Source organism: Osmerus eperlanus, chromosome 5, assembly GCF_963692335.1.
Source record: "Osmerus eperlanus chromosome 5, fOsmEpe2.1, whole genome shotgun sequence".
Classification (NCBI taxonomy): Eukaryota; Metazoa; Chordata; class Actinopteri; order Osmeriformes; family Osmeridae; genus Osmerus; species Osmerus eperlanus.
In genome coordinates this window covers 10,159,435-10,186,445 of record NC_085022.1, presented here as the reverse complement: position 1 = coordinate 10,186,445, position 27,011 = coordinate 10,159,435, and the positions used below count along the sequence as shown (strand labels likewise).

Sequence of the window (27,011 nt, the reverse complement as noted above, 5' to 3'; positions counted from 1 at the left end):
TTCTGGTTCTTTCCATTGGCACTTATTTGCTTTTCACAATGTATGCTTCATGTTTTGGCTACCCGCAATGTTTTTGGGGCTATCTCGTTGTTTATGAGCATTGACCTATGCACTTTTTGTAAAGCTCTCTCTTGGAAGTCGCTTTGGATCAAATAAATAAATGTAAAATGTTATGTAAACTGTCAACGTTTGGGTACTAAAATATGGGAGACCGGGGGAGGGGGTTGGTAGGTGGCATTTAACTCTGTATAACTCGAGACAGCTATCAACTCAGCAGAAAACTTAGCTCCGTATGCCTTTGCCTCGTCCATTAATTATATATATATCTCTGCGTGAGATATCCAAGGTGTTGCGTGAGAGTGTGTGAACTGGTTGAAATGCATGAGTCTCACAGCAAATGCGTGAGTCCTGCATACCACTTTGTTAGAACACTTGAATATACATTCACATGCACATTATTATGGGTGCACAACCCTGATAGCTACTGTAGTACTGAATATAGCCTGATTTAAGTCAAACCAGGGGCATAGGTTTGTTTCCAAATGTCCGTGGGACAGTTTTTTGGATGCAGCCATTAAACGTAATTTCCTTAATAAAAAGTGCGGAGGACAGATTTGTCGTTTACATGTGGGACATGTATAATGAAACCTCCGCCTCTGAGTCAAATACCAAGTTATGCAAAAACAAATAAGTATGAGGACCTTTTGAGTTGAAAACTGTACAAGAGCACAGAGATAATTTTGCAAGCACAGAGACAGTAATGATACCAGTCAATGTTAACACAAATCATAGCCTTCCATGGGTTGGTAGTTGAGTCTATGTGAAGGTCATTACGGTGTGAGCAGCTTGAACTCCTCTGCAGTTTGGGACTTATGATGGGATCACGACGATCACGATCTGGGAGACCACCGCTAGATCTCTGAGCCTCTACCATTAGGACTTCTCAATTACACTAAGCACAGCTGCTTTTAAGACTGACAGGCACCTCTAGAGCAGCGTACATTTGAAGAATTTGATTCTCTTTGACTTCTTCTCTGTGATTTTGACAGGACCACTACCTCCCGGTGGATTGCTGTCCGTCTGACAAAAAAAGGAGGGGAAGTATGTTTGACACAAGGAAAATAACATGAAATGGAAGAGTTATATGCTCCATAATAAACTTTGTTGTGAAATATTGTATTGATAGTATATACAGTATGTGTGTGTGTATGTATACATATAGAGAGAGGTAGAGAGTATATTTGTCACTGTATACTGAAGCTAACTTTTATTATGTCCATAACTTACTATTTTAGTGTTGAGGTTATGCATGATGTCTCTGCCTAGGGTATAAAAAGCCTGAGGGGAAAAACAGCAGTCAATTGTCAACATGCTCACAGTTCAGTGCATAGCTCTAAATTACAACTTAGGTAGGCTACTGTGTATGCCTACCTATTATTATAACATTTTATACTCCTTACCTCTTTAACATTTAAACTTGACTTAGCACTCGTTTCCAAGAATTTTACTCCAAAATCAATTGCTACCTGGGGACACCAAATAAACAAATCAGGGATATTATACTGAGATATACAGATGATAGTGCATTACACAATCAAATAAAAGCTCATTAGTAATGCAGTCAGATTCACCTTCTCTCCTCTATCTTTAGACACCTGTCTCCTTTCAGTCATGTCACATTTGTTACCGAGGATCATCATCTCCACATCAGATGAGGCATGCTAGGGACCGTTATAACAGACGCATGGAAAGCAAGTAAAATCAGCTGCATCAATGCATGAAAATACATAGGAAATCATTTTCGCATTTCTAATGTCAATTCTGCATACAGAAAATTAAAAAACAATTATGAAAATTAGCGCAAGTTCAGTCAGGCAAGACCGAACCCTGCACTCGGGGTCACACGATATGTTCCACTATTCACCCTCTCCGCTATGAACGCTCTCTTCTTTCCCTCTTCTCATGTCAGGCTGTCATATGGGTTTCAGTAGGCAATCAATTAGCCATTCTCTTCTAGCAATTAGCGGTGACAGAACTTTCCCCGCCTGCCAGCCTATCATAATGATACCGTGCCTTTAAATACGTGTTTCTCCCTGTTTAGTTTGTCCATGCTACCAAAGTGCGCGACCCTCCCTGTCGCCGCCCGTTGACTTCGTTCCGGTGTTGTGCCGAAATCTCACTCCCTGCCAGAATTCCACCCTCATATGTGTGAACAGCGCACTGCCTTCCTAGCGTAGGCTATTGCTATGTATAGATTTGCGAACTGAGGCGATTGTTACGAGTAAACTGTTCAACCTTGGTTCCCTCATCTTAGGCTTTGAGAAAACTGTCAGTAGGATATTTTATTCAAGTTTCATTGAAATATATATTTGTATGTTGTGCTACATGTAAATCTGAATGATTGTTTCACCAAAATGATGTGATGTTGAGCTGCACTTGAGAAACGCTGTTGATGTTGTGCTACACTGTTCTATCTTCGGAATGAGGTAATATGTGAATTATGTTGTAGTAGGCAGTGCGCACGTTCACGCGTAGGGGAGTGGAATTCTGTCAGGGAGTGAGATTTCGGCACAACACCTGTTCGGCTCCCTGGGTCGTCGGCTACCGCCACCACCACCAGTGTGGACTCCGTGGAGGATTTCTCTTCGGATGCGGGGCAGACGCCCTTTGATAATTTATTTCCCATGGGGTCTAAGCTCCAAACACTTGTTGTAACTGACCCAACCTCTGTAAAGGTTCTACAGTTGTCATTGTGTTTGTTTTTGTTATTGGTTGATTTTGCCCCGTATTGTTCTTTGATTTGGTTTGAGAAACAGTTATTGTTTAACTGAGTTCCTTGCTCGCGCAAGATCATAGACGTGTATATATATGGAATGTTTCAAAAACTGTTAGAATGTAACGGTAAAGGGTTATTGTTTTTAGCACTGTCCGATGAGGCACAAGTTTTTACGGTGTTTATGGATGTTTATGTACTAAGAAAGAAGGATTACAAATAAAAAGAAAAACATCTGTTCAAGACTGGACCATATATCGGGGGGAAGCTACAGTAAAAACTTTACCTGCACCTGCTTCATCAAGCTGCCTGCGATCCAACAACGGTACAGGGAGAGCACCAGTGAGTTGTAGCAAGGCTTATCTAACCAACTGTCAAACTTTCTCTCTCAGAACAACCTGCTTGACCCCAACCAATCGGGCTTCAAGACTGGCCACTCCACAGAGACTGCCCTCCTTTCAGTCACCACTGCCCTCCAGTCTTCCAGAGCGGCTTCGAGGTCATCCGTCATCATTCTGCTGGACCTTTCTGCAGCGTTTGATACGGTTAACCACCAGATCCTGCTCTCCAGACTTTCTGAGATGGGCATCACTGGCACTGCACTCCAGTGGATCTCATCCTACCTGTCGGGAAGATCCTACCAGGTCTCCTGGGGAGGCAAACTGTCAGGCCCTCGCCAGCTCTCCACTGGTGTCCCACAGGGCTCCGTCCTTGGACCCCTCCTCTTCTCTCTGTACACCACCTCACTTGGACCAATCATCACCTCCCATGGCTTCTCCTACCACTGCTACGCTGACGACACGCAGCTGTACCTGTCGTTCCCCCCGACCGATCCGGGGATCTCAGCTAGGATTGAGGCCTGCCTCACAGACATCTCCGCCTGGATGACCGAGCACCACCTCCAGCTGAACCTCGCCAAAACAGAACTTCTCATCATCCCGGCTAAACCCTCCATCTCCCACGATCTCTCAATCACCCTGGGATCTGCGACGGTGACCCCTTCATCCTCTGCCAGGAACCTTGGGGTTACCATGGACGACGAGCTCTCCCTCACGGCCCACATTGCTGCAGTCTCCCGGTCGTGTAGATTCACCCTCTACAACATCCGGAAGATCAGGAGATACCTGTCTGAGCACTCCACCCAGCTGCTAGTCCAAGCACTTGTCCTCTCCAAGTTGGACTATTGCAACTCGCTGCTCGCTGGTCTCCCAGCATGTGCAACCCGCCCTCTTCAGAGGATTCAGAACGCAGCGGCCCGCCTGGTCTACAATCTACCCAGACGCTCCCATGTTACCCCGCTCCTCATCTCTCTCCACTGGCTACCTATCATGGCCCGTATCAGATTCAAGACCCTGGTACTGACCTTCCGAGCAGTGAACGGGACTGCACCCGTCTACATCAAGTCTCTCCTGCAGCCTTACACCCCCACCCGTCACCTACGGTCTTCTTCAGACAACCGCCTGGTGGTCCCACCGCTCAAGACCGCCCGGTCCCAACACAAGCTCTTCTCCTGTCTGGCCCCCCAGTGGTGGAATCAACTCCCCACCTCCATCAGAGACACTGAATGTCTCTCCACCTTCAAGAAAAGGCTCAAGACGCACTTGTTCCGGGAGTACAACGGTACTTAGGAATGGTTCGCTTGACCCGATGTTAGTTTCCTCAAGGATCACAATGACTCTTGCTTAGAGACTTGTTGCTCTTGTGGTTAGTGGTAGCGGATTTAAACTTTTTGTACTCGCTGTGATATATTGTTTTTATTATTGTTGCTTGTTTTTTCCACAGGTACACTTGCACTTATAGCGGTTCATGTTGTTTAATTGTAACTTGTTTAACTACATGCTCTTATGGTTCTTCCCTTTGGCACTTACTTTGGTTGTTCACAATGTGTGCTTCATGTTTTGGCTACTCGCAATGTTTTTGTGGCTATCTTGTTGTTATGATCAGTGACCTATGCACTTTGTAAAGCTCTCTCTTGGAAGTCGCTTTGGATAAAAGCGTCTGCTAATGAATAAATGTAAATGATGGTCAACGAAGACGGTAAGAAAAGCTTACCGCTAAATGAAATGGATGAAGTCCATGTATTTATAAAGACGCTACAAATGGGAAAAAAAGGAAAAGGAGACTTACTAAACCAAGGCGGCCAAGGTTGGACTATTGCAACTCGCTGCTCGCTGGTCTCCCAGCATGTGCAACCCGCCCTCTTCAGAGGATTCAGAACGCAGCGGCCCGCCTGGTCTACAATCTACCCAGACGCTCCCATGTTACCCCGCTCCTCATCTCTCTCCACTGGCTACCTATCATGGCCCATATCAGATTCAAGACCCTGGTACTGACCTTCCGAGCAGTGAACGGGACTGCACCCGTCTACATCAAGTCTCTCCTGCAGCCTTACAGTGCGTTTACACTGTAAGGCTGCCATCGCTCGCCTTCCCACAGTTCACCACGCGCGGGGGCGTATCAAACAGATTAATGTAGAATTGTAGTTCTCTAAAGTCACTGTTGTAGTTGTCATGGCCAAGTGTGCAGACTTGGGTTTACGTACTCGCAACATCGATGAAAATACAACTTGTATACAAAATACAAAACTGTTTAATAGACATACACGTTGACATGTGTAAAAACGTTTTATTATAGTACTCAAAGTCTCTGCTAATCTGTCGATACGACCAGGGAGTTCCAGCCGGGTTTATAGTAGTAGCCCGGCTGGAACTAACGTAACTTTGTTCGAGAGTACAAAGTACAAAAAAACCACCAGGAGCACCGACAACGTCGGCAAACCTGCGCCAGGCCTCATTCTTTTTATTAATGTCTTTGTACAAATACAGAGACGTATCGTACAGGACTGGATATGCAGCCACACAGGCAATTAGTTTCTCCTCCATCTTAAAAACTGAAAGCTAGAAATGTTTACCATGGTTGCTATGTTACGAGAAACAAGAAAACACTGCCATTGGCCATCGCTAGCGAAAATTGCTCCTCATTTGCATAAAGTTGAGAAAATCTCAACTCGATCGCGTCGCGTCGCTACCCACAATGCACCACGCAAGCGATTCGCCTGGCTCCATTGAAAATGAATGGAAAACATGTTGTCGCTCGCATCGCGTCGCTGCAGTGTAAACGCACCGTTACACCCCCACCCGTCACCTACGGAGGAGGCTTACTAAACCAAGGCGACTGTGAAACCATGTTTAACCCTCGTGCTGCCTTCGGGTCACATGACCCAAAGGTTCATAACGAACCATCGTTGTGTTTACCCAATTTTACCCAATACAAAAACAAATGAAAATAATTTTCTTTTAACCTTTGCAATGTGGGGGGTCTGAGACAGCCTAGCTGTTAAAAGAAAATGCTTCACTTTGTTTTTGTATGCGGTAAATCTGTCGCAATACAACGGTGGGTCACAATGACTGATGGGTCAGAATGACCCGAAGATAACACAAGGGCTAGGGCGGCAGGAATTAGAATCTGATTTTAAAGACGAAATGGATGATGACGATGAGGAGGTAGTTTTGCCCCGTCGTACAGACCGCCCTCTCAAACCTACGCAGAAAAAGCTAGCATATCAGATGGAGGAAGTAAATAGAGGGAAAGACGTTTGCTCAGCTTGTATGAACAATGGAAAATTAAAATCAGAGCCGCCAGACAAACAGACATCTAAAGAAAGATATATCCGAGTGTGAACTGGCTGCTATGGCAGATGAAATTGAAAACGGACTGAATGAAATACGGAAACTTTATGATGAACTAAGAGAGAGAGTGACACCATTCGCTGTACTTAGAAGGAGAATTGATTCGTGTGAGGCTGTATCGAAAGACATTGTAAAAATTATTACAGAGCGTATAACAGAAGCATATGGAGAATTCAATGAGGAAAATGAAAGGCACCGTCTCCATCAGCTACCACCCCATGACTACGCTCACTCTATATGGCAGTATTGCCTCTCAGTCGCAAGCCAGCCAACACTCTGACACCCTAAGAATAGCGGCAAAACGAACTGAGGCAGCCGCAGATCTTGCTGCTAAAGAGGCTCTGTACAAAATAACGCAATTGGAACATCTGCAAGCAGAAAAAGACATTGAGGTGGCCCGTTCTAGGTTTAAAAAATATGATCGGGAATTCAAACAAGAACATGATCATCATCCTATGCAACTGAACGATAGACAGTTTACCTTCAATGCACCTGTAAATGACCGATATCCTCATTCTGACATGCCAGCACCCCTACTGATGTCTTTTATCTGGCCCAAGCTATTCAAGAGAGTACAGCCACAAGTAGACTCCCAATGCCAACACCCACCATCTTTAGTGGCGACCCAATCCACTACATCGAATGGAGATCCTCATTCCAGTCTCTTATAGACCAAAATAATATTTCCTCTGCTGATAAACTTTATCACTTAAAGAAATATGTCAGTGGTGCTGCTCAAAATTGTATTGAAGGCACTTTCTTCAGAAGTGATGAGGAAGCATACAGAGATGCATGGATAAAACTCAACAAAAAATATGGACAGCCATTTATAACTCAACAAGCATTCAGAGACAAGATATCAAAATGGCCGAAAATACAACCCAAGGATGCAGAGGGGCTAACATTCTCGGATTTCCTGAATGCCTGCTCACAGGCTATGCCCCATGTGAGAGGCCTGGAAATATTAAATGATTGCGAGGAAAATCAAAAGCTGATGCTTAAGGTTCCTGATTGGCTGGCATCCTGTTGGAACCACCAGGTCACAGTGGCTCTCATGGACGGTAAAGATTTTCCCACCTTCAAGGACTTTACAAACTTTGTGTCTCTAGAAGCAGAGATAGCATGTAATCCCATCACTTCACCACATGCTCTTCACCCTTCCTACGAAAGGAAAGGCACAAACGAATTTAAGGGAAATAAAGCCGACGTCTTCAGCATCCAAACAGCCACAAGAATTGAAAATTCAAACTTCCATGCATGTGGTGCAAAAATGACAATCACCAACTTCCTCAATGTCAAAAATGTATGGAACAGTCATTAAATGATAGACAGAAGCACGTGAAGGAGAACAGGCTTTGTTACGGGTGTCTCAAACTAGGTCACCTGTGACGCATGCAAGGGAAAGCATCCAACCTGTCTCCATGATGAGAATTATATAGGACGTGGAAGGCGAGAAGGCCAAGAATCCACACCTTCAAGCACTCCAAATGAAGCCACGGCACTCAACGTCACTAGAGGGGGCCAATCATGCAGCACATCCATAGTCGTTCCTGTGTGGGTGTCCGTGGCCACGGATCCATCTAAAGAACAGCTTGTATATGCATTACTGGACACTCAAAGCGACAGCACCTTCATCGACAATGAAGTGAGCAATGAGCTGCAAGCACATACCCAACCTGTGAAGCTGAAACTCACCACTATGATTGGAAAGAACGTGATTGTGAAATGTGAAAGGGTGTCTGGACTTAGGGTGAGAGGCTACAACTCATACATCCACGTTGACCTCCCCCTTGCATATACTGGGGACTGTATTCCGGGGAACCATGATCATATACCCACTCAAGAAACAGCTAGAAGATGGTCTCACTTAAGATCCATCGCAGACGAAGTCGCCCCCCTCCTTACCTGTGAAGTTGGGCTTCTGATTGGATACAACTGTCTCAGAGCATTGACACCCCGACAGGTAATCACAGGAAAAGACGACGAGCCCTACGCCATTCGTACGGATTTAGGATGGAGTGTTGTAAGCTGCTCGACATCAACCCTAGACATAACAGACACCAGCCTGTGTAACAAAGTCTCTGTAAAGGAACTCCCTCCAGTAACGCCCATGGATGTAATCAGCGCCCTCGAGTCAGACTTCAAGGACATTAAAGATCCTGTAAAGTAAATTCCATGTTTTGCTTCTAAGTACATTATATACGTGTGAAATTAGTTCCTGAAAGCATGTGCAAAGCGCTAAAACTTTGTCGCACTGAAATGTGGAGTTAGACCGAAGAACCATTTCTCTTCCGTTTTCAGATCAGGTTTTAATGGGCGGAGCCAAAAAATGCCCTATCTACGTCATTTCGCCCCATCTACGTCAGATCACTGAATGTCTCCTCCTGCTGTACTGTTATTGTAGCTTACATCAGCTAGCTAGCTAGCTTCAGGATGTCTCCCACCACCCGCAACTGCATCTTCCCTGGATGCAAGAACTCCAGCTGCGCTGCAACGCCATTTAGGTTCCCTGTTGATAATGAAAGGAAAAATAGGTGGATAGATTTTGTGAAGAGCCACGCTCATGGAAAGCTTCGGATAAACTCTAACAGCCGCCTCTGCGCCACTAACCATTTCACGGCGGACAGTTTTAACATGGACCAGAGACAGACGGGGTTCACCAACGCACGGCTTCTCTTGCAGCGCGGAGCCGTACCGAGCATCGCCCCCCCGGCCGTTCATCCTCCGGTCGCACCTGGACCATCCACCGCCGCCTGCAGTTCATCACTCAGTTCTGTGTGCTTGTTATAATTATACTAGATAACTTTTCCAGAGGTATCTCTGCTATAATTAGTGCAAACCGCTAACTTGATATTAGGCTACTCGGTGTAGAATGATGGTATTTTGATGAAATGGTAGCTAATGTGCTAGAAGTAGTTGGAGAGCTCACTGTCTGCTGTCTCTGCTGTAAATGTTTACTCTTGTGTTACAGCTCAGGGGAATATTTCATTTATATGCATCTGTATGTTTCACTCATTGAACAAATACATTATAATTCTATACTGTTTTGTTCGGCTTGACATAGCGTCCATTAGGTTCGTAGGTAGCTTACTTGAGAGAGGCGGCGCCTTCCAGCGAGGGGGCCGAGCTTCAGCTCCTTCAGGCGACACGCCCCCCCAGTCTCGAACAGAGAAAACTGCTGATTTTCTTACGATTTCAAAGCCTAATTCAACATACTTGTCGGTGTATTTTTTTCATTCGAATTTGGATGGGTAGTTAATAACACATTATTCTGTGGTGTGGTAAACTTGAAACTCGTTTTTAATTCCACTTTACAGGATCTTTAAAGGAGATGACAAAACAGTGTCACAAGAAGATCTAATTTTCCAGAACAAACTGAAAGAAGGCATAAAACAAAATGAACAGACATTATGAGATGCCATTACCCTTTAGGCAACGGACACACTTACCTGACAACAGGAACATCGCTGAAACCAGACTGAATCACTTGAGGAAGAAGTTTTACAGAGATGAGAAATACAAAAAGGATTACACAACATACATGAAGGAAATCATAGAGAGAGGTGATGTGGAAGAGGTGCAAGAAGATGGAATTCCAGGAGAACAATGGTACATTCCCCATCACGGCATATACCACCCTAAGAAGCCAGACAAGTTGCGTGTTGTATTTGACGGCTCTGCGAAGTGTGGTGGCACAAGCCTCAACGAACACCTCCTTCCAGGGCCAGATATGATAAACAACCTCACCGGTGTCCTCCTACGGTTCAGACGGCATCAGATAGCTCTCTTGTGTGATATAGAGAAATGTTTCATCAATTTCACGTGCCAGAGCCAGGGCTCGACATTAACTTTTTGAGGCACTTGTCCTTTGGACAAGTACATTAACGTTTCACTTGTCCATGCACAAAAGTCACTTGTCCGGGTAAAGATTTATCATTTTATTTAAAAAAAAACATTGTGTTGACGTTTTGTAGCTAGCTAGCGTCGGCAGCTGTGTACCTAGCAAGCATTAGCAGCATTTGTATCGGTTAAATGTCTACATAGTTAAATATCAGCACATATTCAACTGTAAAATAGGCTATACACCTTTTAATACAGGGCTGCCAACGCTCACGCATTGGCCTTGAGACACACAATTCAACCAGTTCACACGCTCTCACGTCAAACCTTGTACTTCTCACGCTAAGAAGGCAACGCCAACCAAGTAGTCCTGCTAATGTTGTAAACAGTAATGGACGAGGCACAGGCACAAGGAGTGAAGCAAATAGACGCGCAAACACCCGTGAAAGCTCGTCTCGTGGCTATTTATCTTATTTTAGATACAGTATAAATTTAGCTAGCTTGCTAATACTGAGGATAGCCTACCGAAGTAGAGTTAGCCAATGTCGTAGTGATGCTAGCTAATGTTAGTTTGTTATCTGTATAACATTTCACTGGGTCTTACAGCGCAGCTTGATTTACTGGAATTATTATGAAATGTTATGCTCTACTAGCCATTTGCTTACTTGAGCAAGTCACAGTATTTCAAAGCCCTGATAGTGTAACTGAGATGACACAGTAAATAATTCCTCTTTCAAGTAATAAGCCCCCGTTCAAGTGTTGAGCATGATATTAGATGCATCGTCTGTAGAGATATTGGGACGAAGCCACTTCTTTTGTGTTTTGCTAATGCAGAATTCGGTCAAATAAAATCGGTAAAATAAACATAATGAGTGGAACATAACGTGAAGTAACATGGCATTTTATTTTGTTTGAGTTTTAACTTGTCCAGTGGGGCAAGTAAATTTCTCTTTCACTTGCCCTACAAAAAAATCCACTTGTCCCGGACAAGCGGACAAGCCTTAATGTCGAGCCCTGCCAGAGCAGGATCGCAACTACTTACGATTCTCCTGTGGTGGAAAGACGTAGATGCCAACACACAGCCTAAGGATTACCGAATGAAAGTCTTTTTCGGCGCAGTGTCACCCCCTGGCTGCGCGAATTATGGGCTGAAACACCTGGTCAATGAAAACAGACTCTCGCACCCATTAGGTTCACAGTGTGTAGCAAGAGACTTCTACGTGGACGACAGAGTCACAAGTACGGACACGGTGGAAAAGTCAATTCAGTTGGCACAAGAAGCAAGAGACATATGTGCCAAAGGGGGTCTCCGTCTCCACAAATTTGTTTCAAACAATGAAGCCGTTCTACAGAGCATACCTGCATCTGAACGAGCAACGGATACGTCGACAAAGAATTTGACTTTCTCAGACACACAACTCGAGCGAGCTCTCGGAATCCACTGGAGCATACAAGGGGATAGTTTCAGATTCAACAACACTTTAGCAGACCAACCAGGGACACGTAGAGGCATATTGGCCACTGTAGCCTCCATATATGATCCTCTTGGCTTCCTGGCGCCATATGTTATATCCGGGAAGAAGATCCTGCAAGAAATGTGCCGTCAAGGTTTTGGCTGGGACGACCCCCTACCTGAAATTCTGAGGCCACGGTGGGAGAGCTGGCGACGTGACTTTGCAAACTTAGAAAAGATCAACATAGCTCGATGTTATGTACCCGTCAATTTTGGAGAAGTCGTTGACACAGAAGTGCACCACTTCACTGATGCGAGCACCAGCGGATATGGACAGTGCTCTTACTTGAGAGTCAGGAACCAAAGAGGAGAGATTCACTGCTCTCTAGTGATAGGAAAGGCCCGCGTCGCTCCCACAAAGCTAACGACCATACCAAGGCTTGAATTGACAGCGGCAGTAGTCTCAGTTAGTATCAGCAACATGCTTAGAGAAGAGCTTGGCTGTGCTAATGCAAAAGAGTACTTCTGGACAGACTCCAAGGTAGGGTTAAGCTACATCAACAACGACTCAAGACGCTTTCACACATTCGTTGCTAACAGGGTTCAGAAGATCCGCAATAGCACAACGGCCCAGCATTGGCATCATGTGCCCACCGATAAGAATCCTGCAGACGGAGCATCCCGAGGAAGAACAGTGAATGAGCTGCTCAGATCTGACTGGTTCTCCGGTCCCATGTTCCTGTGGGAAAGCGAAATACCAACATCAGAAGATGTGATACCAGACCTGGCGATAGGAGATCCAGAGATCAGAAAAGCTCAAACGTTGCAGACTTTTGCATTACAGGCCTCAGAACCAATCTGTATTGCAAACCGTCTGTCCAAATTCTCGTCATGGTCCCGAGCCATCCAGTCAGTGGCCCGCCTTGTGCGACGGGCAAAGAAAATCAAGTCAAAAGTGCCCTCCACAGTGAGTGAACGGAAGGGTGCAGAATATGTCATAACATATGAGAAAGAAATTGAACAGTTAAAGAAAGGAAATCAATTGACTAAAAATAACAAACTTTACCAACTGGATGTCTTCATTGATACGGACGGCATTGTGAAGGTAGGAGGGAGACTCCGCCATTCGTCTCTCTCACAGTCACTGAAACATCCCATTGTCATTCCAAAGGAGCATCATGTCACGAGGCTGATAATAGCTCACAACCACGAAAAGATAAAGCATCAAGGAAAGGGCTTTACTGCTAATGAAATCAGATCCAGTGGATATTGGATACCAGGTATGAGCAGAGCTGTGTCATCATTCATCCGTCAATGTGTAATATGTTGCAGACTTAGGAGACCAGCAAAGGAGCAACGAATGAGTGACTTACCTGAAGAACGCATGGAACCCTCTCCTCCATTCACTTATTGTGGGATGGACTGCTTTGCTCCCTTCGTCACGACAGAAGGAAGGAAACAACACAAACGCCATTTCCTACTCTTTACCTGCTATTGTTCACGGGCCATCCACTTGTAAATGCTAGAATACATGTCCACCGATGCATTCATTAAAACAGTTTACGATGCTTCATCGCCATCAGAGGTGCTGTCCGCCAAATCCAGTGCGATCAAGGCACCAATTTCGTTGGCGCCAAGAATGAGTTCAAGGCAGCTCTACAAGAACTTGACACGGACAGACTGAGCACATTTATATCACAAAGGCAGTGTGACTTTGTGATGAATGCACCCCACTCAAGTCACGCAGGTGGAGTGTGGGAGCGTCAGATTAAAACAGTCAAAAGTGTCCTTAACTCCACATTGTCACTTTCTCACAACAGACTGAATGACTCTAGCCTACGGACTCTCCTCTATGAAGTCATGGCTATAGTCAACAGCAGGCCCCTCACCGTGGACACCTTATTCAGCCCCGACAGCCTGGAGCCTCTGACCCCTAATCACCTCATCCAAATGAAGACCAGCTCAGCAATGCCTCCGCCTGGCACATTCAAGAGAGAGGACTTGTACGGAGGAAAGAGATGGCGACGAGTGCAACATCTAGCGGAGCAGTTCTGGAGCCGCTGGAAACAAGAATATCTTCACTCCATCATGGCAAGACAGAAATGGCACTCATCAAAAAGAAACCTGCAAGTAGGTGACGTTGTGATGGACATTAATGAACTGTCACCTAGAGGTGAGTGGAAACTTGCAAGGGTCATAGAGACTGTCGAAGGGAAAGACGGACTTGTAAGAAGAGTAAAAATCTCCATGGGATATAAAAGACTGAACAAAAAGGGTGAGCGTTTGGGTAAACTCTCCTTATTAGAGCGCCCAGTACAGAAACTGGTCCTGTTGTTAACTTCTTGAGCTTATATTGTGTTTTAGGTGAAAAGTTCACATTTATTGCCATTTCTATATAGAAAATTATTCGTAATGAATATCGTGTTAACACCAATATGTGTATTATATTATTTGTATATAATATGTATTAAATGTAGCCATGAAATGTTTGAAAAATGTTTGTTAACACTGTGTATAATACTCATAATTTTGAGCCTATTTTTGTGTTTTAGGTGAAAAGTTCACATTTATTGCCATTTCTATATAGAAAATTATTCGTAGTGAATATCGTGTTAACACCAATATGTGTATTATATTATTAGTATATTATATATGTATTAAATGTAGCCATAATTTGTTTGAAAAATGTGTGTTAACACTGTATATAATACTATACATATACTGTATATAATACTATACATATAATTTTGGTGGGAGTGTAACTGACCCAACCTCTGTAAAGGTTCTACAGTTGTCATTGTGTTTGTTTTTGTTATTGGTTGATTTTGCCCCGTATTGTTCTTTGATTTGGTTTGAGAAACTGTTATTATTTAACTGAGTTCCTTGCTTGCGCAAGATCATAGACGTGTATATATATGGAATGTTTCAAAAACTATTAGAATGTAACGGAAAAGTTATTGTTTTTAGCAGTCTCCGATGAGGCACAAGTTTTTACAGTGTTTATGGATGTTTATGTACTAAGAAGGAAGGATTACAAATAAACAGAAAAACATCAGTTCAAGACTGGACCATATATCGGGGGGAAGCTACACTCGTAATAAACATCACTTTACTCATCAAGGTCTCTCCTGATTGAAATATATTACATCTTAATTAACTGCAATTCATGACGCTGGTGCTGGACTCAACCTAGGCTACTTCAATTAAAGGGCACATTACATTGTTACAATTTACATTCATACAACCAACCTCTTCAATATTACGAATCCAGTTCTTTATATTTTCAAAGGACTTCTCGTTGCTGATGTCATAGACCAACATTATGCCCTGAAAGGATGAAACACTGCTCATTTTTAACATGTCTGTAGCATATAACTGTAGATCATATCAATAAAATAAATATATAGCCAATATATTTTGAGTTATAGATGGTATAAGATAGGTAGTATGAGCTGTGAATTGCAGGGTAGCTCTTACCATGGCTCCCCTATAGTATGCTGTGGTTATAGTTCGAAACCTCTCCTGTCCTGCAGTATCCCTGTAAAGAATAGGCAAAGTCTAAACTGTGTCAGGCCTTCTTTGAAGTTCATAAGATTCTGTACATTATGTAAACTATTGGTCACTTGTCACAGTGTTAGTTAAATAATAGTCTGGAATATCAGTTGCCCCAATGAGTTACCTTATGTATAGTAGGCATGCAGTCACCTACCATATTTGTAGCTTGACTCTCTTTCCGTTTAACTCTATTGTTCTGATTTTGAAGTCTATACCTGCAATTACATTATGGCAATGGAATGTACATTGCTTGAGTTATGTTTGAAATAATAAGAGCTTAAAGTAAGAGCATGACCCCAAGCTGGTTGTCTTCTGCCATTGGATATTGAAGAATATAACAGTTCTTAATTAAGTGATGGGCCACCACGTGCCATTTATACCGACCCAGTGAGAGCCGGGTACTCACCTATTGTTGATATGAAGGTGGTATTGAAAGCGTCTTCGCTGAATCTGAATAGAAGACATGTCTTGCCTACTCCACTATCTCCAATTAGCAAGAGTTTGAACAGATAATCGTATGTTTTCGCCATTTAAACACTCTGGTGCGAAATAGTTAACGATAATGTCTAACTAGGCTACTTAGAATCTAACGCGTAGATCTAGCAATCCGCTTCACTTCACCAGCTGTCTGGGGAGGAGTTAGGCAGTGACGTATACATAAATTGCAGACTGGTCCATGTAGTTGTAGACACCGTGGTACAGTTGGTTGGAAGTTCGATATTCAACAGATATTCAGACGCCCAGTATTGTGTTAATTTAGCCGGGGTTTAGCGACGCTACGACCGGCCGCTTAGCCTATGCTTTTGGCTGCCTAAACAACGCGTATGTTTAGGGACCATCAACAAATTACATCTTTAAAATTTCAAAAGTCAATAGGTTTTCAACAACATGAACTAGGAACATAAAAATTATGTTTAACTGTTCAAAATGTATGCATACACATTGCACAGCCTTTATTTTGTTTATTTTCATTTCAGGTTGTAACAAAATGTTTTTTCATTCAAAATAAATCTTCAAACTTCAATAGCTTTTTGGTCATGTGACGTATCATCCTCAAATTAGTTTCAGAGTGTTCATTGACTATGCATACATGTTGCACAGCCTTTAGTTTTTTCATTTTCACCTCACACTATTTTCAGTGAATTTCTGAAAGTTTGAAACTTCGATAGCTTTTTGGTCATGTGACCTATCATCATCAAATTAGTTTCAGAGTGTTCATTGACTATGCATACATGTTGCACAGCCTTTAGTTTTTTCATTTTCACCTCAAACTATTTTCAGTGAATTTCTGAAAGTTTGAAACTTCAATAGCTTTTTGGTCATGTGACGTATCATCCTCAAATCTATTTCAGAGTGTTCATTGACTATGCATACATGTTGCACAGCCTTTAGTTTTTCATTTTCACCTCACACTATTTTCAGTGAATTTCTGAAAGTTTGAAACTTCAATAGCTTTTTGGTCATGTGACGTATCATCATCAAATTAGTTTCAGAGGGTTCATTGACTATGCATAAATGTTGCACAGCCTTTAGGTTGTGCAACATTTCACCTCAAAGAATTGCAGCAGACGTATAGCAGCCACCTCATCATTATTGGTGTCAAAATTCTGGGGTTTCCTGAAAAACACATGTAAGAAGTGTTAATAAGATATCTTTTTATTTTATTGTGTAGTCAGTCTGACAGTTCAAATGAAAATATTGAAGATTTTGAATTCCTAATTTGACTTACAGAAGACGGTCAGTGACAAAGACAACACTTCCATCTTCTTCTCTTTACTTTGTTCAGGACAGGTGTAGTCATACCAAGGCATACCTGATGGAACCATCTTTGACAAGAGTCACACTGGATCTAAAAAGTAATTACAATAATATTGTTTTAAAGTATTAAAGTCCATGAATGACAACCTGTAACACACTAGCATAAGAAATGCCCTCAGATTATCTATATTTCTAATAATGACCTTGTGTTTTACTGCTGGGTTTTTGTTGGATTGTACCAAATAAAGCTGCAAAATAGTTACTTGTGTGTGAGCAATGGTAATTCTTGGTTAGTTTAAACCAGGCATACACATTTTTTTTCCTCCACACAGATTGTAAGATTTACATACATGTAAACCATATCATTTCTGGAGTTAATTTATCATCATATTGACATGAATGCATGTCTTTAATTAAGTAGTATTGTCATAATTACATTCACACTAGTGTTACAATGAAATAGCTGACCCATATTGTATTTGGTCCACATCCAGGGGGCTTGTCTGTTCCGCACAGTGAACAGTCATTGTTTTCATCAAAGACTGGAACAAAATGAAAGTATATTTCAAGCCAAAAGTTAATATTGAATTCAATCAGACGTAATCTTCAATTTAACTCTCCATACCTGAGTACTCCAGAATGTCTGTTGCCATCTGTAATAAGGGCTTCTTCTTATCACGTTTTTATTTTACACCGGCCCAAAAGGTGCCTCAGCCCGCCGGGCATTTGCCCGGTATGACAAATTACCAGTCCAGGCCTATTTGACTTTACAGTTGGCCTTTGGGTTTTACCCCTTACTCCACTTCCTAGGAGTCGAAGGGTTTGGATATGTCACTGTCATTAACACAAATTGTGATTATATGAGAGAAAGTCTCAGCCTCTAAATGGACATGTGCAAATGTACTTTGTTAGCAGTTAAACAGGCCTTTGAAATATACAGGTCACATGACCGAAAACCTTTTGACGTTTCAAACATTAAGAAATTCATCTACAATAGTGTGAGAGGAAAATCAAAATTTGGTTTTATTCACCAAGGTTTACACAAACACGAAATTTACTGTGGCCGGAAGGTGCAAACAATAAACATAAACGGAGTTTCAATCAAAAATGATAAAACTACTGTAGTCTAACTAATCCTAGGAAATGAAAATCTAAAAAATAAAACAATCCAAAATCTAAATGATAAAATAAAAATAAAAAATATATAGAAAATAATAATTTAATAAGAATTAAATGAATATGAATATGAATGGGCAATAGTGCAATAAGGTGGCTTGTGCGTAGTGCAATGATGCAGTGATAGACTAATAATAGATAATAGTTAAATGTCAGTGGGAATCCTTGGCCTTGTTGAAGAGGCCAGTAGAGGATGGAAAGAAACTGTTCTTGTGGTGTGAGGTTTTGGTCCTGATGGACCGCAGCCTTCTGCCGGAGGGGAGTAGCTGGAACAGAGTGTCCAGGGTGGGAGGAGTCGGCCACAATCTTCCTCACTCGCCTCAGGGTCCTCGAGGGTAGGCATATTGCAGCCAATTACCTTCTCAGCAGCCCGGAAGATACGCTGCAGTCTGCTCTTGTCCTTGGCAGTGGCAGCAGCATACCAGACGGTGATGGAGGAGGTGAGGATGACTCAAAGATGGCTGTGTAGAAGTGCACCATCATTGTCTTTGGCAGGTTGAATTTCTTCAGCTGCCGTAAGAAGTACATCCTCTGTTGTGCTTTCTTGGTGAGGGAGCTGATGTTCAGTTCCGACTTGAGGTCCTGGGAGAGGATAGTGCCCAGGAAGCGGAAGGACTCCACAGTGTTGACTGGGGAGTCACACAGGGTGATGGGGGTGAGTGGGGCTGTATTCTTCCTGAAGTCCACAACCATATCCACTGTCTTAAGACCATTTAGCTCTAAGTTGTTCTGGCCGCACCAGGTGACCAGGTTGTCAGCTTCCCAGTTGTAATCAGACTCGTCCCCGTCAGAGATGAGCCCAATGAGGGTGGTGTCGTTCGCAAACTTCAAGAGTTTGACGGATGGATGACTGGAGGTGCAGCTGTTGCTATATAGGGAGAAGAGCAAAGGGGAAAGGATGCAGCCCTGAGGAGATCCGGTGCTGATGGACCGGGAGTCAGAGACGTGTGTTCCCAGCTTAACACACTGCTTCCTGTCAGACAGGAAGTCTGTAATCCACCTGCAGATGGAGTCGGGCACGTCCACCTGGGAGAGCTTGTCCTGGAGCAAGGCGGGGATGATGGTATTGAAGGCAGAGATAAAGTCCACAAACAGGATCCTGGCGTAGGATGCTGGGGAGTCCAGGTGATGTAGGGTGAAGTGGAGGGCCATGTTAACTGCGTCGTCCACAGACCTGTTGGCTCTGTAGGCAAACTGCAGGGGGTCCAGGAGAGGGTCCGTGATGGCTTTGAGGAGTCTTTGAAGACTTCATTACCACAGAGGTCAGTGCGACGGGTCTGTAGTCATTATATCCTGTTGGCCTTGGATTTTTGGGCATAGGGATGATGGTGGAGGACTTGAGACGGGCTGGCACATGGCATGTCTCCAGGGAGGTGTTGAAGATGGTGGTGAACACCGGAGACAACTGGTCAGCGCAGTGCTTGAGGGTGGCTGGAGACACAGAGTCCGGCCCAGCTGCTTTGCGAGGGTTCTGCCTCTTTAAAAGTCTGTTAACTTCTCTCTCCTGAATGGAGAGAGTCGTCACTGTGGTGGGGGGGAGGCCTCTTGGGTGGGGAGGTGCAGTTCAGGACAGTCCAATTGTCTTTCAAATCTGCAGTGGAACTCTTTCAGGTCGTTGGCCATTTGGGAGTCGTTAACGGTGTGGGGGTCTCTGGGCTTGTAGTTGGTGATCTTCCTAAGCCCTCTCCAGACAGAAGCAGAGTCTTTAGCAGGAATTGGTGTTTTAGTCACTCTGAGTACAGCCGTAAAAAATGTGTGCAACATGTATAGATAGTCAGTGAACACTCTGAAATAGATTTGAGAATGATAGGTCACATGACCAAAAAGCTATTGAAGTTTGAAATACTGAAAAATTCACTGAAAATAGTGTGAGATGAATATGAGAAAACTAAAAGCTGTGCAACATGTATACATAGTCAATGAACACTCTGAAAATAATTTGAGGATGATACGTCACATGACCAAAAGCTATTGAAATTTGAAATACTGAAAAATTCACTGAAAATAGTTTGAGATGAAAATGAAAAAACTAAAGGATGTGCAACATGTATGCATAGTCAATGAACACTCTAAAATGGATTTGATGATGATAGATCACATGACCAAAAAGCTATTGAAGTTTCAAACTTTCATAAATTCACTGAAAATAGTTTGAGGTGAAAATGAAAAAACTAAAGGCTGTGCAACATATAAGCATAGTCAATGAACACTCTGAAATAGATTTGAGGATGATACGTCACATGACCACAAAGCTATTGAAGTTTCGAACTTTCAGAAATTCATTGAAAATAGTTTGAGGTGAAAATGAAAAAACCAAAGGCTGTGCAACATGTATGCATAGTCAATGAACACTCTGAAACTAATTTGAGGATGATACGTCACATGACCAAAAAGCTATTGAAGTTTGAAATACTAAACAATTCACTGAAAATAGTTTGAGGTGAAAATGAAAAAACCAAAGGCTGTGCAACATGTATACATAATCTATGAACACTCTGAAATAGATTTGAGGATGATACGTCACATGACCACAAAGCTATTGAAATTTCGAACTTTCAGAAATTCACTGAAAATAGTTTGAGGTGAAAATGAAAAAACTAAAGGCTGTGCAACATGTATGCATAGTCAATGAACACTCTGAAACTAATTTGAGGATGATACGTCACATGACCAAAAAGCTATTGAAGTTTGAAATACTAAACAATTCACTGAAAATAGTTTGAGGTGAAAATGAAAAAAACAAAGGCTGTGCAACATGTATACATAATCAATGAACACTCTGAAATAGATTTGAGGATGATACGTCACATGACCAAAAAGCTATTGAAATTTCGAACTTTCAGAAATTCACTGAAAATAGTTTGAGGTGAAAATGAAAAACTAAAGGCTGTGCAACATTTATGCATAGTCAATGAACACTCTGAAATAGATTTGATGGTGATAGGTCACATGACCAAAAAGCTATTGAAGTTTCAAACATTCAGAAATTCACTGAAAATAGTTTGAGGTGAAAATGAAAAAACTAAAGGCTGTGCAACATGTATGCATAGTCAATGAACACTCTGAAACAAATTTGATGGTGATACGTCACATGACCAAAAAGCTTTTGAAGTTTGAAATACTAAACAATTCACTGAAAATAGTTTGAGGTGAAAATGAAAAAACCAAAGGCTGTGCAACATGTATACATAATCAATGAACACTCTGAAATAGATTTGAGGATGATACGTCACATGACCAAAAAGCTATTGAAATTTTGAACTTTCAGAAATTCACTGAAAATAGTTTGAGGTGAAAATGAAAAAAATAAAGGCTGTGCAACATGTATGCATAGTCAATGAACACTCTGAAACTAATTTGAGGATGATACGTCACATGACCAAAAAGCTATTGAAGTTTGAAATACTAAACAATTCACTGAAAATAGTTTGAGGTGAAAATGAAAAAAAACAAAGGCTGTGCAACATGTATACATAATCAATGAACACTCTGAAATAGATTTGAGGATGATACGTCACATGACCAAAAAGCTATTGAAATTTTGAATTTTCATAAATTCACTGAAAATAGTTTGAGGTGAAAATGAAAAAACTAAAGGCTGTGAAACATGTATGCATAGTCAATGAACACTCTGAAACTAATGTGATGGTGATAGGTTACACGACCAAAAAGCTATTGAAGTTTGAAATACTGAAAAATTCACTGAAAATAGTTTGAAGTAAAAATGAAAAAACTAAAGGCTGTGCAACATGTACGCATAGTCAATGAACACTCTGAAATAGATTTGAGGATGATACGTCACATGACCACAAAGCTATTGAAGTTTTGAACATTCAGAAATTCACTGAAAATAGTTTGAGGTGAAAATGAAAAAACTAAAGGCTGTGAAACATGTATGCATAGTCAATGAACACTCTGAAATAGATTTGAGGATGATACGTCACATGACCAAAAAGCTATTGAAGTTTGAAATACTAAACAATTCACTGAAAATAGTTTGAGGTGAAAATGAAAAAACCAAAGGCTGTGCAACATGTATACATAATCAATGAACACTCTGAAATAGATTTGAGGATGATACGTCACATGACCAAAAAGCTATTGAAGTTTCGAACATTCAGAAATTCACTGAAAGTAGTTTGAGGTGAAAATGAAAAAAACTAAAGGCTGTGCAACATGTATGCATAGTCAATGAACACTCTGAAACTAATTTGATGGTGATAGGTCACACGACCAAAAAGCTATTGAAGTTTGAAATACTGAAAAATTCACTGAAAATAGTTTGAAGTAAAAATGAAAAAACTAAAGGCTGTGCAACATGTATGCATAGTCAAGGAACACTCTGAAATAGATTTGAGGATGATACGTCACATGACCACAAAGCTATTGAAGTTTCGAACATTCAGAAATTCACTGAAAATAGTTTGAGGTGAAAATGAAAAAACTAAAGGCTGTGAAACATGTATGCATAGTCAATGAACACTCTGAAACTACATTGAGGATGATACGTCACATGACCAACAAGCTATTGAAGTTTGAAATACTAAACAATTCACTGAAAATAGTTTGAGGTGAAAATGAAAAAATCAAAGGCTGTGCAACATGTATACATAATCAATGAACACTCTGAAATAGATTTGAGGATGATACGTCACATGACCAAAAAGCTATTGAAATTTTGAATTTTCAGAAATTCACTGAAAATAGTTTGAGGTGAAAATGAAAAAACTAAAGGCTGTGAAACATGTATGCATAGTCAATGAACACTCTGAAACTAATGTGATGGTGATAGGTTACACGACCAAAAAGCTATTGAAGTTTGAAATACTGAAAAATTCACTGAAAATAGTTTGAAGTAAAAATGAAAAAACTAAAGGCTGTGCAACATGTACGCATAGTCAATGAACACTCTGAAATAGATTTGAGGATGATACGTCACATGACCACTAAGCTATTGAAGTTTTGAACATTCAGAAATTCACTGAAAGTAGTTTGAGGTGAAAATGAAAAAAACTAAAGGCTGTGCAACATGTATGCATAGTCAATGAACACTCTGAAACTAATTTGATGGTGATAGGTCACACGACCAAAAAGCTATTGAAGTTTGAAATACTGAAAAATTCACTGAAAATAGTTTGAAGTAAAAATGAAAAAACTAAAGGCTGTGCAACATGTATGCATAGTCAAGGAACACTCTGAAATAGATTTGAGGATGATACGTCACATGACCACAAAGCTATTGAAGTTTCGAACTTTCAGAAATTCACTGAAAATAGTTTGAGGTGAAAATGAAAAAACTAAAGGCTGTGAAACATGTATGCATAGTCAATGAACACTCTGAAACTACATTGAGGATGATACGTCACATGACCAACAAGCTATTGAAGTTTGAAATACTAAACAATTCACTGAAAATAGTTTGAGGTGAAAATGAAAAAATCAAAGGCTGTGCAACATGTATACATAATCAATGAACACTCTGAAATAGATTTGAGGATGATACGTCACATGACCAAAAAGCTATTGAAATTTTGAACTTTCAGAAATTCACTGAAAATAGTTTGAGGTGAAAATGAAAAAACTAAAGGCTGTGCAACATGTATGCATAGTCAATGAACACTCTGAAACTAATTTGATGGTGATAGGTCACACGACCAAAAAGCTATTGAAGTTTGAAATACTGAAAAATTCACTGAAAATAGTTTGAGGTGAAAATGAAAAAAGTAAAGGCTGTGCAACATGTATGCACAGTCAATGAACACTCTGAAATAGATTTGAGGATGATACGTCACATGACCAAAAAGCTATTGAAATTTTCAGAAATTCACTGAAAATAGTTTGAGGTGAAAATAAAAAAACTAAAGGCTGTGCAACATGTATGCATAGTCAATGAACACTCTGAAACTAATTTGATGGTGATAGGTCACACGACCAAAAAGCTATTGAAGTTTGAAATACTGAAAAATTCACTGAAAATAGTTTGAGGTGAAAATGAAAAAACCAAAGGCTGTGCAACTTGTATACATAATCAATGAACACTCTGAAATAGATTTGAGGATGATACGTCACGAGACCAAAAAGCTATTGAAGTTTCGAACGTTCAGAAATTCACTGAAAGTAGTTTGAGGTGAAAATGAAAAAACTAAAGGCTGTGCAACATGTATGCATAGTCAATGAACACTCTGAAACTAATTTGATGGTGATAGGTCACACGACCAAAAAGCTATTGAAGTTTGAAATACTGAAAAATTCACTGAAAATAGTTTGAAGTAAAAATGAAAAAACTAAAGGCTGTGCAACATGTATGCATAGTCAAGGAACACTCTGAAATAGATTTGAGGATGATACGTCACATGACCAAAAAGCTATTGAAGTTTCGAACATTCAGAAATTCACTGAAAATAGTTTGAGGTGAAAATGAAAAAACTAAAGGCTGTGAAACATGTATGCATAGTCAATGAATACTCTGAAACTAATTTGAGGATGATACGTCACATGACCAAAAAGCTATTGAAGTTTGAAATACTAAACAATTCACTGAAAATAGTTTGAGGTGAAAATGAAAAAATCAAAGGCTGTGCAACATGTATACATAATCAATGAACACTCTGAAATAGATTTGAGGATGATACGTCACATGACCAAAAAGCTATTGAAATTTTGAACGTTCAGAAATTCACTGAAAGTAGTTTGAGGTGAAAATGAAAAAAACTAAAGGCTGTGCAACATGTATGCATAGTCAATGAACACTCTGAAACTAATTTGATGGTGATAGGTCACACGACCAAAAAGCTATTGAAGTTTGAAATACTGAAAAATTCACTGAAAATAGTTTGAAGTAAAAATGAAAAAACTAAAGGCTGTGCAACATGTATGCATAGTCAAGGAACACTCTGAAATAGATTTGAGGATGATACGTCACATGACCACAAAGCTATTGAAGTTTCGAACTTTCAGAAATTCACTGAAAATAGTTTGAGGTGAAAATGAAAAAACTAAAGGCTGTGAAACATGTATGCATAGTCAATGAACACTCTGAAACTACATTGAGGATGATACGTCACATGACCAACAAGCTATTGAAGTTTGAAATACTAAACAATTCACTGAAAATAGTTTGAGGTGAAAATGAAAAAATCAAAGGCTGTGCAACATGTATACATAATCAATGAACACTCTGAAATAGATTTGAGGATGATACGTCACATGACCAAAAAGCTATTGAAATTTTGAACTTTCAGAAATTCACTGAAAATAGTTTGAGGTGAAAATGAAAAAACGAAAGGCTGTGCAACATGTATGCATAGTCAATGAACACTCTGAAACTAATTTGATGGTGATAGGTCACACGACCAAAAAGCTATTGAAGTTTGAAATACTAAACAATTCACTGAAAATAGTTTGAGGTGAAAATGAAAAAAAACAAAGGCTGTGCAACATGTATACATAATCAATGAACACTCTGAAATAGATTTGAGGATGATACGTCACATGACCAAAAAGCTATTGAAATTTTGAATTTTCATAAATTCACTGAAAATAGTTTGAGGTGAAAATGAAAAAACTAAAGGCTGTGAAACATGTATGCATAGTCAATGAACACTCTGAAACTAATGTGATGGTGATAGGTCACACGACCAAAAAGCTATTGAAGTTTGAAATACTGAAAAATTCACTGAAAATAGTTTGAAGTAAAAATGAAAAAACTAAAGGCTGTGCAACATGTATGCATAGTCAAGGAACACTTTGAAATAGATTTGAGGATGATACGTCACATGACCACAAAGCTATTGAAGTTTCGAACTTTCAGAAATTCACTGAAAATAGTTTGAGGTGAAAATGAAAAAACTAAAGGCTGTGAAACATGTATGCATAGTCAATGAACACTCTGAAACTACATTGAGGATGATACGTCACATGACCAACAAGCTATTGAAGTTTGAAATACTAAACAATTCACTGAAAATAGTTTGAGGTGAAAATGAAAAAATCAAAGGCTGTGCAACATGTATACATAATCAATGAACACTCTGAAATAGATTTGAGGATGATACGTCACATGACCAAAAAGCTATTGAAATTTTGAACTTTCAGAAATTCACTGAAAATAGTTTGAGGTGAAAATGAAAAAACGAAAGGCTGTGCAACATGTATGCATAGTCAATGAACACTCTGAAACTAATTTGATGGTGATAGGTCACACGACCAAAAAGCTATTGAAGTTTGAAATACTAAACAATTCACTGAAAATAGTTTGAGGTGAAAATGAAAAAAAACAAAGGCTGTGCAACATGTATACATAATCAATGAACACTCTGAAATAGATTTGAGGATGATACGTCACATGACCAAAAAGCTATTGAAATTTTGAATTTTCAGAAATTCACTGAAAATAGTTTGAGGTGAAAATGAAAAAACTAAAGGCTGTGAAACATGTATGCATAGTCAATGAACACTCTGAAATAGATTTGAGGATGATACGTCACATGACCAAAAAGCTATTGAAGTTTGAAATACTAAACAATTCACTGAAAATAGTTTGAGGTGAAAATGAAAAAACCAAAGGCTGTGCAACATGTATACATAATCAATGAACACTCTGAAATAGATTTGAGGATGATACGTCACATGACCAAAAAGCTATTGAAGTTTCGAACATTCAGAAATTCACTGAAAGTAGTTTGAGGTGAAAATGAAAAAAACTAAAGGCTGTGCAACATGTATGCATAGTCAATGAACACTCTGAAACTAATTTGATGGTGATAGG

At 40.6% G+C, this 27,011-nt stretch overlaps 1 protein-coding gene across 2 annotated transcripts; it reads right to left on the bottom strand.

Moving 5' to 3' along the window:
- Window positions 1-202: 202 nt before the first annotated feature.
- LOC134021093 (ras-related protein Rab-8B-like) lies at window positions 203-16,081 on the bottom strand. 2 transcript variants are annotated; one of them, XM_062461578.1, is made up of 8 exons: window positions 15,717-16,081; window positions 15,465-15,525; window positions 15,233-15,293; window positions 15,005-15,082; window positions 1,632-1,721; window positions 1,461-1,526; window positions 1,288-1,338; window positions 207-1,080 (listed from the first exon to the last, which is right to left on the bottom strand). In XM_062461578.1, the coding sequence occupies exons 1-8, from the start codon at window positions 15,838-15,840 to the stop codon at window positions 988-990; spliced, it is 624 nt and encodes a 207-aa protein (XP_062317562.1). In that variant the 5' UTR covers window positions 15,841-16,081; the 3' UTR covers window positions 207-987. The 2 variants fall into 2 exon arrangements, with proteins under 2 accessions (XP_062317563.1, XP_062317562.1); XM_062461579.1 differs by lacking the exon at window positions 15,005-15,082 and having other exon boundaries at window positions 203-1,080.
- Between the last annotated feature and the right edge of the window lie 10,930 nt (window positions 16,082-27,011).